This window comes from Canis lupus, chromosome 14 (assembly GCF_048164855.1).
Source record: "Canis lupus baileyi chromosome 14, mCanLup2.hap1, whole genome shotgun sequence".
Taxonomy (NCBI): domain Eukaryota; kingdom Metazoa; phylum Chordata; class Mammalia; order Carnivora; family Canidae; genus Canis; species Canis lupus.
Window position 1 is genome coordinate 9953026 of NC_132851.1, and position 20980 is coordinate 9974005.

A 20980-nucleotide genomic window follows, 5' to 3' on the forward strand; every position below is an offset into this window, starting at 1 on the left:
GATACCATAATTCAGACAGATTGGTAAGCTTCTCCTTTAGCTCTTTAATAAAAAGCAAAAAGGCACTGGAACTTAACCTAAATTAATGCTGACTTAAAGTTGGCCCTAAAAGTCTCATATTGTTAATAAAAAATGCATATAGAAGAAAGATCAATAGTCATTAGTTTTTGCCAAGACCTGCAGAAATATTCAGTTTTGGTTGTATGTATGTTTCCAATGTAATAAAGTAATTGTCTCTGATGCTTTGCTGCCTTTTTTTTTTTTTTTTTTTTGGTCTGATAATGCTCATAGGAAGTGTTGACTTTCTATAGCTGGAACACAATTGAAACCAGACACAGTTAATGTATTCGATGGGTTTCATGTTTTTTCATATAAACAATTAAAAAAATAGATATGAAGCTGGGTTACTGATCTGTGGCTTTTCAGGGGTGCTTTAATACACAATTTAATCATGTATCTACTCTAACTGCTGAGACACAGCCCATGAAAGATCAAAAGAATGATTTATTTCATCATTTTAAATTTCCTATATATTTTTCTCTTTTTCATGTGAAGATGTTAAAAAGCAGTTGAAAATATGCTCTTAATTTCTTTCCAGAAACAAAGAACTCCCAGAAGGTATGGCACTTAGATCGAAATATTTGTGTCAATAGGAAGTTCTGTTTATGGGGGTAACTGTTTTCAATACAAAGGCAGGTTGTCTCCAGGGCATTAGTCACTACGTTCTATAAAGTTAGGCCACTAGGGTACTATTTGGAACTCCTAGCTTGATTTGGCTTCATCTATGCAAAAAGTACTGCTGATAAGTGTTATTGCTGGAGGCCACTAAATGCTATCCTCATGGCTTGAAAGAGTTAATATAGTTCCCTAAGTGCCTCATTAAAAAGGCCCACTGCAGACTTCTCTCTCAGCAAACATCTTTACAAATCCATAAACCAGATTTTGCTGAATCCCCTCATAAAGAAGGTTAAGTGAAAACAAAGCTCAGGTAAAAGACTTTTGTAGGCTTAAAGCCAATGTTAAGCATCAAATACACTGCAAATCTTCCATGTTGAGAGATGTTCAAAAAATAATAAATTACAATATGTATTTGTGATTCATGTGCTGATAATTTTAACATACTGTTCTGGAAACCTTATGAGAAAAGAGGCAGCCCATAGATAGTAACCAGAATGAAGGGAAGGAGAGAAGTAAGGCAGAAAGGGAGGAGAGGGGGGAGAATTTTATTTCAGTATTCAGTACTCAAGAAGGAGGTGAAGCATCTTGATGTACACCAGTAGATTAGGGAAGATTGAGGAGGAAGTGGTGCCTGCCAAGAAGTTCGTGTTTTCCCAAAGGACAGGCACCCTAGCAGCCAGTTCTCCTGATCCAGGGAACAGAAGAGGGTGTGACTGATAAGAACTGGCATAAAGGAGCCTACATTCATTCTTTTTGGACTCATGCTATTTGGTCTTTAGGTTAAATCTCTGGAGGAAAACAACAGAAACACTTTCTACCATGTGTTTTGGTGAGATTTAACCCAGTTGTGACACGCAATGAATTCTCTTAAAAAGCAGTTCCACTCATTTTTGCCAAAATGTTTCAGATTTCTGGAGCTTATGTCTATTTTCTGATCATGTAGAATTGACACTCAGCTGATACACTGTTCTAGTTTGAATGAAATAGGATGATCTTTCTATTTTTTAAAAAAGGGAGGAGGGTAAACTCCCCCAAAATCTAAATTAAAGAATAATTCAGCCTCACATGATGAAAAAAATTGCTTAAAAATATATATATATATCTGGTAAATACTTATAAGACATGAATCAATGCTGTACTTCACATGTCAGTCCATCTTACTCAACAGGCCTGTTTGCCAAGGCAGCAGATGGTAACAGATAATAACTCAGCATTTTGGAAAGTCACCACAATGATAACTTTATATTCATTTTTCTATTGTCATTGATATTAATAGTAATATATTTCAGATTTGCCTAAACCTATATCTATAGTCTGATTCTCAGATGACTTCTTCACATTCCATTTTAGTGGTGAAAGTAATCGTGAGTCAAGTAGTTTGCAAAATAATATTTTTGGCAGAGCTAAGTAAAAATTTTAGAGTCTTTGATGTCTTAATCTTGGGTAATTACTCCTGTTTATTGAAAATTTAGTGTGCCAAGTGCTTTATTTATATCTAATCCCCACAACATCCCTGCAAGGAAGGTGAGATATTATCATTAATGTCTCCTTTTAACTAATGAGGAAGTTAAGGTATGGGTTAAATGATTTGCCAAAAACCACTTCATGTGTAATTGGTAGAGCAAATACTCAAACTGTTGATATAGACATAACGCAAGGTCCTTTTTTGGAACTTAGATTAAATTTTTCCCATGTGTTCTTAGAATCACATAGGCAGAAGGAGACCTTAAAGTAGAACCAATATTCTCTGTAATAATCCTGATGATTTGCTATCTACTAGGGTTTTTCCACTGAAGAGAGGTCCTCACCACTTAATAGACAGTCCATTCACGTTAGTCTAAAGTCATTAGAGAGTTTTGTCTATAAGCAGTCACTTTTCCCTCTCTAGAATGTTCTTCCATTTGTCATGGAGCTTCTCTCTTTAAAGCAGTGTTAAAATGCAGACTCTAATTCAGGAAGCCTTGGATGGAGTTTGAGATGCTGCCTTTCTCATAAGTTCCCAGGCAGTGTTAGTGCTATTGGTTTCTGGACTGCACTGTGAGAAGCAGGCTCTAGTACATCTACCTCCAACCAATCAATTTAAATAGCCATCAGACAGGTTTATACCTAATTCTCTTTTTTTCCTCTAAGTTAGAGCCCCATTAATTCATCCTGCTTGCACCTCATAGGATAAGTTCATTTGTTCAAAATCCACCAGAAATCTAAATGTGAGACAAGATTCCATCAAAATCCTAGAGGAGAACACAGGCAACACCCTTTTTGAACTCGGCCACAGCAACTTCTTGCAAGATACATCCATGAAGGCAAAAGAAACAAAAGCAAAAATGAACTATTGGGACTTCATCAAGATAAGAAGCTTTTGCACAGCAAAAGATACAGTCAACAAAACTAAAAGACAACCTACCGAATGGGAGAAGATATTTGCAAATGACGTATCAGATAAAGGGCTAGTTTCCAAGATCTATAAAGAACTTATTAAACTCAACAGCAAAGAAACAAACAATCCAATCATGAAATGGGCAAAAGACATGAACAGAAATCTCACAGAGGAAGACATAGACATGGCCAACAAGCACATGAGAAAATGCTCCGCATCACTGGCCATCAGGGAAATACAAACCAAAACCACAATGAGATACCACCTCACACCAGTGAGAATGGGGAAAATTAACAAGGCAGGAAACCACAAATGTTGGAGAGGATGTGGAGAAAGGGGAACCCTCCTGCACTGTTGGTGGGAATGTGAACTGGTGCAGCCACTCTGGAAAACTGTATGGAGGTTCCTCAAAGAGTTAAAAATAGATCTGCCCTACGACCCAGCAATTGCACTGCTGGGGATTTACCCCAAAGATACAGATGCAGTGAAACGGCAGGACACCTGCATCCCAATATTTATAGCAGCAATGTCCACAATAGCCAAACAGTGGAAGGAACCTTGGTGTCCATCGAAAGATGAATGGATAAAGAAGCTGTGGTCTATGTATACAATGGAATATTACTCAGCCCTTAGAAATGACAAATACCCACCATTTGCTTCAACGTGGATGGAACTGGAGGGTATTATGCTGAGTGAAATAAGTCAGTCGGAGAAGGACAAACATTATATGTTCTCATTCATTTGGGGAATATAAAAAATAGTGAAAGGGAATAAAGGAGAAAGGAGAAAAAAAGAGTGGGAAATATCAGAAAGGGAGACAGAACATGAGAGACTTGTAACTCTGGGAAACGAACTAGGGGTGGTGGAAGGGGAGGTGGGCGGGGGGTGGGGGTGACTGGGTGAAGGGCACTGAAGGGGGGCACTTGATTGGATGAGCACTGGGTGTTATTCTATATGTTGGCAAATTGAACACCAATAAAAAATAAATTTATAAAAAAAAATCCACCAGAACTTAAAGTATATTCTTGATGTAAATGGACTATGGCAGACACCCTTGAGTTCTGAGTTTTCTGAGACCACAAACTATTACTGTATACTGAGTACACTAGTTTGTTTTTAGTAGCCAACAGCATGAAATGAGCTTATAGTCAAGTAAATCTATCCATATTTTAAATACTAGGTTCTTAAGCTAATTTGTCACTTTTATTCTATTTTCTCACTTCATTTTATGTATTTTTGGTCTAGATGAAACACCACATTATCTCTGTAGAATCCTATCTTGTTTGCTGTAGCCAAGACATCAAGTTCCAACTTTGTGTAAACTCAAAAATTTATTAACCTACATTCTGAGCGTTCAACTGGGTATCTGATAAAAAAAATATATTGTAGACACAGAGACACCACAAGATTCCCCCTTCATTTATTAAAACCCTTTTAACTGTCATTTGACCACCTATTAACCTACTAATATATAAACTGTGATGCTGATTAGCTACAGTTTTTATATATTTTCTAAAAGAATAACAAGACAGAACTTAGACCAGTACAACATTTCTCTTCACCTTTTTCTTTACCTCTTGAGAGGAGAACTTGTCAAAAATTGGCCAAGACAAGAGTTATCCAGAATATTTAGATTTAAAATATGAGAATAAGTCCATAAATGGAAGTGTTTTCCATTACTGTATCTTGACATTCTGTCAGCATATCTTAATAATTAATATTGTAGGCATTGACTATATGATTACTGGATTATTCATTATTTAAACTATCTACTATATTATCTTGGAAAAATTGATCTCTCAACTTGCTCACTTTCCTCTTAAAATGGAAACAGCTAATAGTTTTGATATAAAAAATAAGTAAGAATTTATGGCTCATATTAAGCACTGGAAAGGTTAGCTATGATGACAGTGATGGTGACCATGATGTCTGCTATTATTTTGGATGCCCTGAATGAACCATACCTCACAGTTCATACCCTCCTTGTGTACTCCTCACATCTTGGATGTAGACTGGCCCTGTTATTAACTTTAACCAAAGAAAGCAATGGAAGTGATACAGTGCAATTTCTCAGTCTAATAATCCATTAAAAAGGTGTAGGAGCTTTTATTTTTATGCCTGAGGGATGCCAACTGCCACATAAGAAGTCTGATGACCCTGAATCCCCATACTGAGACAAGCCCAACCCAGCCACATGGAGGAGCTCTTAGTCAACACCCAGTAACAACTTACCATCTATTTGTGTGAGGCCACTATTCGTTCCTCTCTATAATCCACAGCCCTGCAGGCCTCCCTTGTCCTGGTTCATGTACCCAGCCTGGGTCTGTGTGCTAGCTACCCCCACCCTCATTTGACCAGGAACAAATCCAGATAATACATAACAGTTCACCAAATAATTTCAGTAATACATTTTTCTTTCTGATGCACATATGGAAATCATTTCCTGAAAATGATTTATGAGTGTTTTGTGTTTAATAAAAATAATGTGACTAATGTATATTTTATTTTTTAAATAACTGAAAACACCTAAAAATACAAGGGTTCATCACATAGTGTGGTGAAGATAACCTCATGATAAAACATCAAAACTATGTAAATTCTTCCATCTTACCATTTTATATTCTTTCCAACCTCTTTGGAAATCTAGACTTCCATCTTCACGATGTTGTATTACAGTCCAACCTCCCCCAGTAAGATCCATATTGCAAAATACCTGATAAACACAAGGAAAATAAAGTCAAGTGAAAATTATGTCTGCTTTAAAGAAACAAGTATCAAATATGTTTCAAAACAGAAATAGGATGGGTAGGGCTATAGACAAATTGAATAAAAATTACTATTTGAAAATATTAATTTAGATATCTTATCATTTTGTCTTACAGTAGAATTATTTTTGATTAAATTCATTGTGAAAATTCAAATTAGCCAAGTGAAAATAGTCTCAGATTATAAAATTTTTAAAAAAAAATCTCTGTCTTAAATGGTAACAGGCAATTAGGTATATTCAATTTTTAAAAATGCTATATAGGTTTCTAAAATTATAGACCATTTTATTGCCAAAACTTAAGACTCATAATTCTTAAATAATTAATTGAAATGGTAATATAATAATAATAAATGTTTTGGAAAAATGTTTTTTAGAAAATCATATATATTTAGATGTTACATATTTCATTGCACATTAACTCCTATACAGTTACCTACTACAATAATTATTCTTGATGGTTCAGTATTATATTAGAGGCAAAATTTGCTCTGCAGCATATGAAAACATATTATTTGCTTGAATTTTCATCACAAACAATAGTAGGAGAATATGACATACTGTATTCCTTTTGACTGTGACAAGCATTTCTTCCCTATGTGGAAAGTTATCCAACACTTTCAAAGACTTATGCTCATTTCAATTATTCTAAAACAATAGTGTTTATTTAGAAATTGATTAGTTTTCCCCAGAGTCCACACAAGGAGAGAAACATATCTGTAATGGGATTATCTTTAGAGAGTAATCACCATACTTGTCATAGCATGGATGTGGCAGTTTGATTATTCAAGGTCCTTGCTATGGAGAACACCATTTCCTAGGCAATTGACATCTAGGGAATTTTGGAAGCTGGCTAAAAGTGTAGATATGATGCAACAATAGCAGACAGGCTGTGTGGGCACAAAGCTCCACTCCAATTAAGGGAAAAACATAAAAACATCAAGCATTTTCCCTGAAGCCCTCAATTTGGAGCATAAATGGCTAATGGGTATGAAAACGGTGGCAACAACAGTCATTTGGAGGACAAACTGTCCATGTACTTCCTCAAAGTGAAAGGAACTAAGAGGTCAATACCTATTTGTGAGCTTAAAAGCTAGGCAAACTGCTCTATAGAGGGCACTTCCTCCACTTTGACAATACCCATCAGTATGTCTTTATTGTCCTTAGGAATCGATTTACTTCCAAGATTGTAAATTATAATTCCACTCTGTCCTGAGGTTCCCCCTCTACAAATCCCTTAACCATTCTGTACCCACTCTCTGTCCTCAACAAAACCTCTAGCTAGTCTTCCTTCCTTATCAATTCTAATTGATTTATTCACTTATTTTTTACTCAACTGGCATTTTTGGGCATTGATTCTGTTACAATTTGGGATGCTGTGATGAACAAAATATGGGTCTTGTCCTCAAAATGCCTAAAAGTTTCAACAGTGATTCTTCCTATAGGCTTAAAGAGATGCAGAAGTTCACAATTTTCAACTCCAGTGACCTGAAGAATGATACAGATTGTTATCTAAACGAGAAATTCAAGCAAAAATCTAACATACAAGAAAATAAAATTATCATGGTTTTGGACACACAGAATTTGAGGTTGCAGAGTCATCCAGAAAGGGGGTTTATCAATCAACTTGAGATGATATAGTTGAAGTTAAGGATAAGAACATGGATAATAAAGGAGTAAGAAAGGAATCACCATTAACTTCTGTTAACAGCATGCTTGCTGTTAAGTGCCAGATAATTTAAACACTTCATATGTATTTTCTAATTTATTTCATGACAATGATGTATGTTTGATCATAACTCCCACTTTTCAGATGAGAAAAGCAATTCTTAGAGTATTTAAGTAACTTATCAATGGTTATTATTATTTTTTAAAGATTTTATTTATTTATTCATGAGATACACAGAGAGAGAGATAGAGACATAGGTAGAGGGAGAAGCAGGCTCCCCACAAAGAGCCTGATGTAGGACTTGATCCCAGATCCTGGGATTATGCCCTAAACCAAAGGCAGACACTTAACTGCTAAGCCACCCAGGTATCCCACCAGTGGTTACTATTACTAACAAATCTCGGATTCAGGATTTGAACCCCATGTCTATCTATATTGAGAGTAGTCTGCTTGAGAGCAGTAGTTGATAACATGAAAATGGATTATTTAAAGGAGTAAAGAAAAAGTGGAAAGAGATGTATATGTGCAGGAGGGAGGAGGATCCGAAAATGGGCTTTGGTAAATTGATGGAAGTAAAATACATCAATAACCTTTAGGTAGGCAGGGACTTATATATTATTTGTCACCGTCCCCAGTGCCTAGAACAGTGCCTCACCTATAGCAGGTAATAAATGAATATTTGTTTAATAAAGAGAGATGCAAGAAGAAAAGATAAAATAGGAAAACCTGATTAATGCAATGAAAGCTGAAGACAGATTTTGATTTGGGGAAGTGATCCACTTAATCAAATATTCCAGAGAAGTCAAGATAAATAAAGACTAAGAAAATACACACTGAAATTTAAAATGAAGGCATCATTAGTGACCTTGAAGAGACAGACTGCAGGATTCCTATGAGAATAAAATCCAGATGGCACAGTTTAAAGAAGGCATAGGTAATGATCCAAGACATGGAACTTTATTGGAGATTCTTAAATAAGAGTAAGTGAAAATGTCAAGGAAACATTTTGCTAGAGGAAACTAGCATAATTTGTTTCTTAATTAAATTTTTACCTTGCTTTGATTGGTTAATCCAGATTTTTTTCCTAGATTTTTTTCCTTAGTGGACACTAATTGCCTGGAAGTTTGCTAACCTGTGTTTGCAAAGTTATAAAGTCCACTTACATACTCAGGGAAAGGAATAACTACATTTATAAATATATAATGTGCAGAGGAAACTATTCTTCACAGTTTTGTTATTACTATCATCTATGTTATTAGAACTCTATGCACTTAAAGTTTTAAAATCATTCACAAATTTTAGAAAAAGACAAATTACCTTTTAAACAAATGTATTCAGTGACTTAAGAATGTTAAGATGTGCTAAGAACACTTTTTAGATAAAGGCCCAGAAAGAGTCAGACTACATACGGAAGTAGAAGTTACCTGGATGGATTACTGTTTTGGGAGCTGAAGTGTAGAGATGGTAAGAGGTCAGATATATGCTCCACAATTCTTATTATGACTCAAGAATAACAGCAATGATAATAGCTGCCATTGTGTAATATGGTCACAATACAGCTGAAGGGCATATTGGATAGGGGCATGGACTCATGTACCAAATTACCTGTGTTCAAATCTTGACTCTGTTGTCTTCATTGCTTAGGATCTAAATGAGTCAATGCATATAGAATTTTTAGAATAGTGCTTGGCCAATAATAGGCTCATCTTTTAGATGTATTCTACATATAAGATAGTATGTATTTACATTATGCATTATATACTCTACATATAATATCTTATACATAAAGCATAGTTTACTATTATATATGGCACTGCATTCAATTTATTGTTTATAATAAGAACAATATGGAATGTACAAAGCCAAAACATGTAGTAGTTCAATAATTTGTCCTTATGATCACCAGCTTAATAATATATTAACATATTTTATATAATATATATTTTCTATAAGATGTATTTCTATATTTATGATTGATATAGTAATATATAATATAAATGTAATAATATTGACATCACTAATCTTAGAGCATGCTACTTTTTATTATATATCTATTTAAGAAGTTGGATTCACTTTAGCCAAAAAAAAAAAAAAAAAAAAATCCCCATGTTATTTCTAATCAGAAGAAAAATAAAAAAAAGCCTATGCTTAACAGATGAAGGAAGTTTAAGAAAATAGGTGGTTGGTTTCAAAAGATTTGAGACATGAAAGAACTTGAAAAGCTCATTCACCAATATTGTGTGGTCTGTGCTATCTGGCGGTGTCCTGGAGGAAGGACATTTACTATGCCTGTTGCATTTATTGATCATATGACTTGGGCTTAATTCTATCCAAGAAAAGATTGAATTGGCTCCTATCCCAGGCAAGGTCAAAGCTTTCAAGCATTAAATACCTTTTAACATAATACAGAGATTTAAACGCAAACAAAAAGGGGAAATTTGATTCACATAGTTCTTATGGTTTTATGCTCCATACAAGTTGGAATGATTAGGCTTGAGGATGTTAATTATTTTTCCATAACCTTAAGTAAAAAAAGGCTCAACACATTTGTTATGGTCCTTTCCTAAGAATTAGGGGACTCACAATTCAGAAACAAATTTTTAATATTTTATAATAAACAGAGTTATGATTTAATGGTTTGAATTTTTGGATTAAACTAAGATGGCTATACAGCATTTGGTTTTAGAAACTTATGAAATAAAAGGAAAAATCCTATTTCCTATTACTATGCATTGAAGGAAGTTCAGAGAGGAAAATATCTATAGCTATTACTAACACAAAGGTAAAAAATAGATACATAAATGATCTAATTCTCATTTTGGATCTGCTTGGAAAATTAAATAGTCTTAGAAACTGCCTTCATCTCATTTGAAAAGATAACACTTCTTTTCCAGACATCATATCTTGGAAGGGAATGATGTCATTTAGAAAGGTAACTATACCAATTCTGTATATGTAAGACTCTTACTCTGCCTAAAAGATGAATACTTCTTAATTTTTGTCAACTGCCTAAATAGCCCAATTTTATTGATTGGTCTATATCCCATATCTTACAGATTTGAACTTCTTTTTTTTTTTTAAGATTTTATTTATTTATTCATGAAAGACACACACACAGAGGCAGAGACATAGGCAGAGGGAGAAGCAGGCTCCTCACAGGGAGCCTGATGTGGGACTTATCCCGGAACTGGGATCATGCCCTGAGCCAAAGGCAGAGGCTTAACTGCTGAGCCCCCCAGGCATCCGAGATTTGAACTTCTTATTTTAGTTTTTATAGGCTTACCTTGAGTTTCATACCCTTGCTAGTTCTTCTGCAAGCATTACAATAAGCAAAGCATATCCAAAAGTAGAACCAAATTTTATATCTACAAAGCACAATTTTCTTGGAAGATAAAGGTCCTAAAGATGCATTTTCCAAGCACATCTGATAGGATTCAGAGGATTCAAGGATTTATATCAATGTAGGAGAAGAAAATGAGATTATAAGGTAGAAAGGAGCAGGGTGGCTTATAATTGGAACATGAATCAATTTTACATAATTTTCTGATAATAAACTCCTGTGTCTCTCATGTAGGTTCAGATTAAAAATTAAAAAAATTGTTAGTAGTGCAACTTCAGTCACCACTAACATGATCTCACTTAACTTCCCTGCTAAGAGATTCAGTCTAGAATTGATGCCTTTATTACAAAGCCTGTGTTCAATATATACTATGTGATTTGGGCAAGTTATTTTTCCAAAATAGGAATAATGGGAGTACTTATCTCAAAGAGTTACTGAAAAGAGTAAACAAGTGATTTTTTACATCTAAAGTGCTTAGAATAGACCTGGCAAATTGTAAGTGCGTTTGAACCACTGTATTAACCAGCTTCTAAATTATACCATAGGAAAGTCACACAATAATTTTTCTTACTAGTGCCATACTAAATGAAGTATTTTAAAAAATTAATACCTATGAAAGAATTTCAGGTTTATCAGTCTAAAATTTCCATAATAGAAAAACACTACTACTTGTGAGAGGATCCATGATCATAAAGGGGAATGAATAAAACAAGGAAAGGAACACCTAAATCAAGAAAAAGGCCAAAGTCTTTCTCCCTCTGCTCAGTGATCTCTCCCTCTCACAACACACTGCCATTTCCAATAAAACTAAAATCTAATTATAGTACTGACCAGATGCCACATGAACTTCTTTCCTCTGAAAAGCCATGGGGCTGTTTCTATAGTGATAAAAATTCACCTCTTCCAGGCTTACCTGCTCAGGCTACTATTTTTTCTTAGGCCCAAACCTTCAAGTTTACATGCAAGACGTATGGTGAATGAGTATGTGGATGTGTATACACGCCCATGTATATGACAACTGATTTTAAATTTAAGTATATATTAAGATATCAACAAGTAGAGTAGGCAGGCTTCATTTCATAAGTTCTAAAGGCTCCAAAAGCTTCCCCATTACAATGAGTTACCCTCTTCTCTTTACTCCTAGACTCACCAGTGTATCCTCATAGTTATTTTTCTTTCTTTTAAGCCATGAAACACTTAATTCAGTGAGATTTTGAATAGAAACTCAAAACAAAAACTGGTGAAACTAAACTTCTGTGGTAGGTGGCCCAGGTAGCAAAGTATGGAACACTGCTGCTTTTTTTTGCCCCCTGCACATTTTCCATCCTTACCCATTACAAAACAGCATGAAAGGCCTCCTTTTAGAAAAAAAAAAAAATGTCCCAGCAAATGGAAATAAAAAACACTAAGCTAACTTAAACCACTAATCCTTACTGAAATCAGGAGAGAGAGGATGTTGGTAGAGTACAGACTCTCCTCTTGACAATGATGTAACATCTGGCAGACTGCTCTTCAAGATTTATTTCTCTCATCTATCAAAGGAGACTAATAATCAAGAAGATTAAGTTAGGCTTACTTACTATATACTACATAGAGATGTTGATATTATTATCATTCATTCTTTTAAACACATACTTATTGAAGAGCTGCTCTGTGCCAGAAACCATGCTGGGTCCCAGGAAATCAAAGACCAAGAGGCACAATCCTTGTCTTATAGACCTCTACTGGTGAGAAAGTCATACAAAGCTGCTTGAGGGAATTAGGGCAGGCCTTCCAAGAGCTCCTGCACAGTATCCACAGGAAATGAGGACATGGAACTGGTAATTTAGGTGGGGCAAAGAGAAGAGGGAAGTTGTTTCATCATTTGAGGATGGAGCACTACAAAGGAAGGTCATCCTTTTGGAGTATTGGGTCCCTCTTGGCACCTTGGGTCAAAACTCTTATATGTCAAAGAGCAGGGCTCTCCTCAAGGCTCACCATAAACCTGCTTTGAGCAGACTGTCTCAATCACTACACTTCTACAGTATGTTATACTTATCTATGTCATTGTCTCTCTTCACCACTAAGGTGAGATCTATTTGTTCTATATTGTGTCCCTAGGCAGTGATTGACAAATAACATCCACTTACTATGTATTGAGTGAAGGAATAGATGGATAATTTAATCAATAAATAGGGGGAAAAGAGTATATAAAGGAGATATAACAGCAGGAACATAGTGTTTGCTTACTTCAAATTTTACTTTGCATCCTGTTCAACATACTGATAAATCCTAGCCTCCAACCCACTCTTTCAGGTAAACATGAAAAGCAAATCCTATCAAGATTATGATTTAAGATAGAAAATATTTCTCCCACCCTAATAGGAGCAGTGATTCTACAAATAGCAATATGTCCCTGGCATCTCTTCCACAGTATTTAGACTATAGATGATGTGTGCTATCTGGGTCCTTGGGACTTTGAAAGATTGTTCCTAACTCTTCTCTGTGTACTTGAAGTACATATCAGCTCAACATGTAATCTACACAAGGCAAGCATTTATGAGCAATGGGACATTCCAGTAATGAGCGGAGAATAAATAGAAAACTTTGTGAAAGAGGGATGGGAGATATGGGTTTGGGGGAAGTCTGTACCATAGGGTTTTCATCTTTTACAGACCTGGCAAACAGTATCTCTGGAAGAAAAGAGCTCAGGCATATATATATTTTCAGCTTAACAAGCTCACAAATCAATCTGATTATTCAGCAATTCAACTAGGTTCTGCTTTACATCTCGTAAACAAACACTTCTGGTTTTACCTTTTTGGGTTCTGGCATATTATTAATATAAATAGTGTAGATTCCACTTTTATTAAAACCAGCTTGATATACATCTGCACAGTCTCTAAATGGTTTCTCTTCCTCTTTTTTTCCTCCCTTTAGTAAAACTGCAAAAAAAAAAAATTGCAATATGTGAACAAGAGTATCAGTACCATTAATACCCAAATGGACTCTTAGCTAAGCAAAGTCTTTATTTCCTCCAAATGTCAATATTGCATTTACTGACAAATCAATCATAAAGACAATACTAGATTTGAGCTGACTCACACATTACATAACTAATGGAAAAATGTGTAGAGCAATTTATAACTGAATACTTTTTATATTTTCCTTCCTTACTTAAATTTTATTTCTCTATATAATGTCTGGAATATCAATACAAAGCACCAGTGACCTAATGGTGTAACACATCCAACTAATAATAAATTAAGTCAATTTTCTTGCAAAAATTCTAAAATGTTCTTACCTACATTTCATAAGAAACTTTTAAAAAATGCTACAGCATTTTTGGAGGAGGAAGAAATAAAAATAACAAATTCAAACATAAAAATACTGTATGGAGGTTTAAAGTGCTAAAAGTAGATTGAATTGTTTTTCTGTGGCTTTGGACTGATAAGCTCCTAGAAATTCTTATTTTAAAAACACAAAAACATCAAAATCATTAGATTTAGAAATAGAAAAGAGCCTCTGACCTAATTTTCCTAGAAAGAAAAACTTTGTTTTTTATTTAATGCCTGAAGTTAAACCAGCAGGCAGGTGATATACAAATAAAATAACACAAATGAGTAAGACATGACATTAACTGATATAGTGGAAGAATTCTGTAAAGGTGGAAGTCAAATGGAAAAGGAAATTTAATTAGATAGGCTCTACTGAGAACTTAATTTTATTCACTGACTTTCATTTATTTTAAAGTTCTTATTAATGAGCTCAAAATACCAAAATGACTCATATTTTGTAGTCCTTTGCTAAAGACATACATGACAAATTTATAAAATATCTATGATTAGTATTTTCTAATAAATATATAGTTTAGTAATTGGCTTCATTAACCCTTTAAGAAGTTTTTAAACATTACTTCATCACCTTGCCCTCAAAGTCTCATGTTATTTAATAAATACTTTCTTTCAATCCCTCTGAGTTATGATGGCGTTTTATAATAAGAATATCAAAAGTATACTATTAAATGATGCTTTTAAATTTATGTTCCATGCTCTAACAATCTAAAGCACTAGCGTGATTTAAATTTAAGTTGTGTGAATTTGCTATTTATAGGTAATTAAAAATAAAGTCTCAACTGAAGGAGAGAATATCAATGTAAATACTTCAAATTTTCAAAAATAATTATGTTTCAAGAAAATGAAATATCCACTCAGATATGCTGCTGTAACAAAATACAGAATTTTAACTTTTAATAGTATCATATTTTTCTGTATAGCTCATGTCTACACTGATGGTTTTGCCTACTTATATTAACAATTACATCTAAACACCACCATTACAGCTGCAATATCAACACAGAACAAATAATCAGAGGACTACACATTCATATGACAGTGAAGAAGCATGGCACAGAAGGTATCCAATAGCAATTTTAAAATGAATATATAAATGCTTATTTGGAAGCCATCTTTAATTGCAATGGATGTGTTGATGGGTTATGTAAAAGTATTGTTCTGAAAAACATCAATGCAATTCATTTGCACTTGCTTAATTTAAGACTATTTTTCTAAAACAAAATCTTCCTAAATTCTAAATGTTTAATCTTCTGTTGAAGTTGAAAATAACCAAATTAGATGTAAAAAAAAAAGGGGGGGGGATGTAAAGAAATGCCAAATAAAATTTATGATCCCTTGAGAGGATGAACACAGGAAGATGCGGTCAAGAGGAATCCATCGGTAAACCCATTTTTCTTTTTTGGGTAAGAAATGGAGAAAATCACTTATCTAAGGAGAAAATGCTTCTCACTGAACATACCACTTCCTGCCTTCCCTTGGTTAGTTATGCAGTGAGAATGTACTCCATTCCCACTTTGTCAGCTCCCATCCTCTTTTCTTTTCCTCCTCAGGAAGATGTGGGTGAAGAGACTGTTGCATGGGAAGAGGGAAGCCCACACACATTTTCAATAACGGAGAAAAAGGAAAGAAGTTGAATATTACCTTATTTTTCCAGAAAATAATTCTATAAAAATGATGTCCAAACAATGAATGTAAAGCCTTATAACTGGAAAAATAGTTTGAAGATTCCATCATAAAAGGTACAAACAGTACTATGGTTATACTATGGATTTGTTGTGATTGTAATGGCAACATACCTTATGAAGATATTTCACCTTCTTGAAATATAGTTTGATGTTTTTGAAAAATAGAAGCATGTTCTTTCCAGAAGAATTAGTCATTCTTTCCAGAAAGATTAGATTGCTTGTATTTAATTAATAATTAGTAAACATCAAGCTTGAAAATTTAATCCAGGCTATATTTTAGAGTATTAAAACATTTAAAATCAGTTTAAAAGCTCCATTCACAGCTTATGTTTGACATTTGTATTATATACTATGGTTTGAGAAAGTCCCTTCTACAAAGGTAGACTGATCTTCAGTTTTTCTTTTTTTGATCTACGAAGTGAGGGAGTTAAAAATATCACTGATGCAACTGTATGGATTACATAACACAGAGCAAAGTGACTGAATTACAGTAAGAACTCAAGAAATGGTAGTTTTTATTATTGTTATAGTAATAATATTATTTTTAATGGCAGCATTAAACTATTATTCTCTCTTACAGAGGAGACACTAGTAGGCTAGAGAAGGCCAGCAAGTCCAGTCAATGGAATAGTGGATCTTCCACCCTCAAATCCAATATTATAGCTGACCAAAGGTTAGGGAAGTTACAATTGACTAATTATATTAGTACTTTATTGAACTGGCCTCTCCTTATCAAAGTTGGTCAATTGGCTTATTTTATTCATTGACTATATCACATTATACCACTGTTTAAGCCTAAAAAAAAAGATAATCTCATTTTGCTGCATATATTAGCTTTATCTCAATAGTTAAAATGTAAAGATTATTTCAGATGAAATGACATATGATGTCTATAACAACACATTGATTGTAGAGGCTTTAATCCCATAACTTTAATTTTCATGACTAATTATTTTCTTTGTTATGTACTAGAGATACATGGTTACATATTGTAACATTGGACACATAGTAAACATTTTAAAACATAGAAAGACAATAAAAAGATTAATTTACTGACCATTACAAGTGTCAGACCTAAGGATACATTTTTGTAGGAGGTGTTGAGATTTAATAAAATGGAAGATAATGTCTGTAAGAAGGGGAATGACAAGATACAGATATGGAAAATGCGGTGGAAGAGGATAAAAGCAGCATCAACTGGACAGTGCCGGGGGGAATGGACTGGAGGCCTTTATCCATCTGGTAAAGCAGCTTAGACTTTTTGTAATAATAGACTGGTTTAAAAGAATGAATTTTAAAATTGATCTTTATATCTAGAAGTTCCTTCTTTAATCATACACATGTTTTTTTTCCTTTCCTTTTAATTATTAGTGAGTTTGTCTCTCCTCTAATTGAGAGTCTGGATCCCACCATTACCACCAAGTCTCTCAGTGGTCTCTCTTTCCTTCCTTCCTAACTTGTATCTCATGGTCAGGCATTAAAACAGTTCAGGGACAATTCATGGTGCTCTCCACCCACTGCCCTTTTACCTATGAATCCCTTGCATGAATAAATCCCAACCCAAGGAAGGCCATTTATTCATTTTAACACCCTGCATCCAGATTGCAGACACTAAAGTGAGGTTTTTTAATGCCATCGAAATACATGTTTTCTAAACTCAGCTATGTTCTCCATGCTGCTCATTTAAACCTTTGGTCATTTATAATAGATTTTTTTTAATTATTTATATTAGAGAGAGAAAGAGAGGGTGAGCAGGGCAAGGGCAGAGGGAGAGAGAGAAAGAATCTCAAGCAGATTCCATGCTGAGTATGGAGCCCCCACATGGGGCTCGTTCTCACAACCCTGAGACCATGACCTGAGATGAAATCAAGAGTCTGACGCTTAACCAACTGAGCCACCCAGGTGCCCCTAGAATTTCTATTCCATTTCCTGAAAAGTTTACTTCAGACCTTTCCACTTTTATCAAGGCTAAATCTTACTCCTATCATCTCTCATTTTTTAATATATGACTTTGTTTTACAGTTTACTATGAAGATCAAAGCTATTTGGTATTTCCTTCAACTTACTCCCCATACTACAGAAGTTGGCTTTGCCTATCTTTCCCCTTGCCTTCTGTGTTGACCTCTCTTGGTCCCTTTACTCTTTTCCAATTGTCTTTTCTCTTTCATCTTCATTGGGTTCTCTTCCTCTCCTCACCCACCATATGGATGCTGACCAAGATTCTATTCTTAAATCTCTATTGCTTATACATTTGCTTTTTTTTTGCAAACTATCTATCATGCCTTCAAACTTCTACACAGATTTTTTATATAAGCATTTTTGACACTGTATGTTCACTTCTCTCTTGACCTCCAGATCCATATCTTTATTTGTCTGTTGGGCAGTTCCCACTGCCACCTCATCTTCCATTTTTTTTTAATGTTGCCTAATCTTTCCTTCTAAACTCTGTGTTTTTTTTTTTCTCTTACTGGCCCCACTATCATTGCTCAGTTGCCATCAGTTAAAAAATAATAAACACCAAAATTTAAGACATATAGACTGTTTTTTTTTATTAGTTTCTCAATTTAAAAGCCTGTCTCCTGTCCCCTCTTAATTTAATCCATGCTATAATGATTAATTCAACAAATACTGATTTGAGCATCTTCTATGTGTATGACTTTTCCTAGTTTGTGAAGATATAGACCTGAGACAACCACAATCTGCTTGTAACATAATCACAGGCTGATAAGAGAAAGACCCACTATATTAGTAACTCTTCCATGATATCTCTTGGTAATTATATCCATGATTTGTACCCTCCATGATAGAGAATTCCATTCAAGCTAGCTCAAGGAAAAAGATAATGTATTCAATCATAGACGGTGTAGAATAGAGTTTTAGGTAAAGCATAATCATATTTCAAAGAATGTGAACAGGAATTGGTTTATCTTTTTTTTTTTTTGGACTCAGATTATGACTCTTTACGTGGTCACAAGATGACTAACAACAGCTTCTAGAGATATAATGTTAGCAGCACCAAAGAGAGATAATGCACACAATTGTTATTTTGAAGGTATGTACCAATTTCACTGGGAATATTCAGGAAGACTATATTCTGTCAGGTAAACTTGGGGAAGGCTGTTCAGAAGAGAGAACAGCTGAATGAAAATGAAAACAAAAAAAGTAGAACAGTTTATCTGAACTAAATTTTAAAAGCCTGGTATGGCAATTCAAAGATTTTGTGCACACCAATATAAGCAAATAAATCTAGAAAGTCTTAGGAAAGAATTATTATTCATTCTTTTCATTTAGCCTTATCTCTATAGCCTAATCTTCATGATCTGAAGGGAAAGAATAGAGACACAAGCAGGTGCATGTCTGTCTTTCACCAGCCAACATTTAGTCAATAAGCAACCTGAGACCCTGATTGCAACAACTATTGACTTTATCTGGCTCTTCCTTTTATTTGCCCAACCAATTTCAATCCAGATGGCATGTCTACCACTGGGACGACTTGAGGGAAGAATCATAAAGCTGAGGCAGGGTCACTTCAATTCAGATGAACCCTCAAAAGAAAACTTCCTGGAATGTAGAATAGGTAATTCTGAGTTGTAGCAAACCTAGTATAGAATACAGAAGGCAAAAAGCCTTTGCTATGCCAAAGACAATGTAAAAAGCCAAAGTCCTTGATCCTACTTACTTCCTAATAAGTTACTATAAAGGGGTCAATTCTTCAAATATCCTTTTTAAATCTTAGATGTGGCTAATGGTTCCTATCTCTCCAGTATTCAGCAAGCATCAGAATATATGTGGATCAAGTTACTGGTTTAAGGATAATTCTTGTGTTACTTATTGGACCATCATCACTATGGAGATCACAGTAGAGGAATCAACCCTAAACCTATAATTTCTCACCACAATAGGAAACTAAGTTAACTGAGTATATGGATAAGTAAATCATCATATCTGATAAGGTGAAAACAAACAAACAACTGATTGATTAGATTCCATACTTTTCAGCCAGGTGTGTGGGCACCTCATGGAAAAGCCATTAGAAAACACACCCTAAATTCCTCATTTATTTGAAAAGACTTTTAAGTGTGGAAGAAGGTAATACCTTGCATTCAAGGGTGGTGGTAAGTTAAAAGATTTATAGGCAATAATCATTATTTCAATATTAAATGGTGAGTATGAGGGTGAGGGATACTTACCAGTAACTTTATAAATATATATCACATATATAACTATATATATATACACAAAAGCTTTATGCTTCTGAATTGAAAATTTCAAAGTTGGTACTTCATTTTATATATAACTTCTGTATACGAACCTAAATATCTAGGAGATCTAAATATCTCAGCATGATTGTTTTTAACCTACAAAAATGGCAATTACATACAGTTTAATGTAATATATTTGTACATATATATGTATATATGTATTACATATAATGTAAAATGCTATATCACAATATAACAAACATATATATTCTATTTGTAAATACTTTAAATCTGAAGTTTTTGGATAAGTAGCCTTAAAAACTTCTCTTTTTAAAATCTACTATTCTTTCCCCCATAGTCCTCCTAACCCCAGTATAAGAAAACACTTGAACATCATTTACTTAGTACATTACTTTAATTAAATTTTTTTATCAAAAGAACTGTTCATTATATGTGCGTATTCTGCAGATGATACTTAAAATCTCAACTACCCATCATCTTCTTGGTGGAAGTTTAATGATCATGATAAGATAAATTGACATACTCACAATTAGTAACTAGCATACTTACTATGTGTCCAAATCTGAATTTTGTGACCCAGGTATGTTTTATATGCTTTGTTTCATTTAGTCCTCATAAATGCCTTATGAAGTATGGCTATCAATATATTGTTATATACATGAGAAACAGAGGCTAAGAGATGCTTTCTAACTTCACCAAAACTTCTAAGTAGTGGAACTCTTTTGACTATAAAGCCAAGAATCTTAACTATTTCTTACTGGCCCCTAGAATGAAGTCAAATCCAAACAGGACTCCAATGACTCATCTGTCACAGAGTCCCCAGCAATACTTATCTCAGATGACAAGGTCATACCCAGGGTCTTGGGTGAATCAGGACAGGCCTAATTCAGAATGGCTACAGCCTTTTCT

General features: G+C 34.3%; 1 protein-coding gene across 11 annotated transcripts in view; it reads right to left on the bottom strand.

Annotated features, from left to right (window-relative positions):
• ANGPT1 (angiopoietin 1) overlaps positions 1 to 20980 on the bottom strand; it is a 356306-nt gene that overhangs the window by 41585 nt on the left and 293741 nt on the right. For all 11 annotated transcript variants that reach the window (XM_072774221.1, XM_072774222.1, XM_072774223.1 and 8 more), the window contains 2 exons: positions 13625 to 13752; positions 5667 to 5768 (listed from right to left, as the gene is read on the bottom strand). In XM_072774221.1, the coding sequence (XP_072630322.1) occupies positions 5667 to 5768; positions 13625 to 13752 (230 nt within the window). The remainder of the gene's footprint in view (positions 1 to 5666; positions 5769 to 13624; positions 13753 to 20980) is intronic.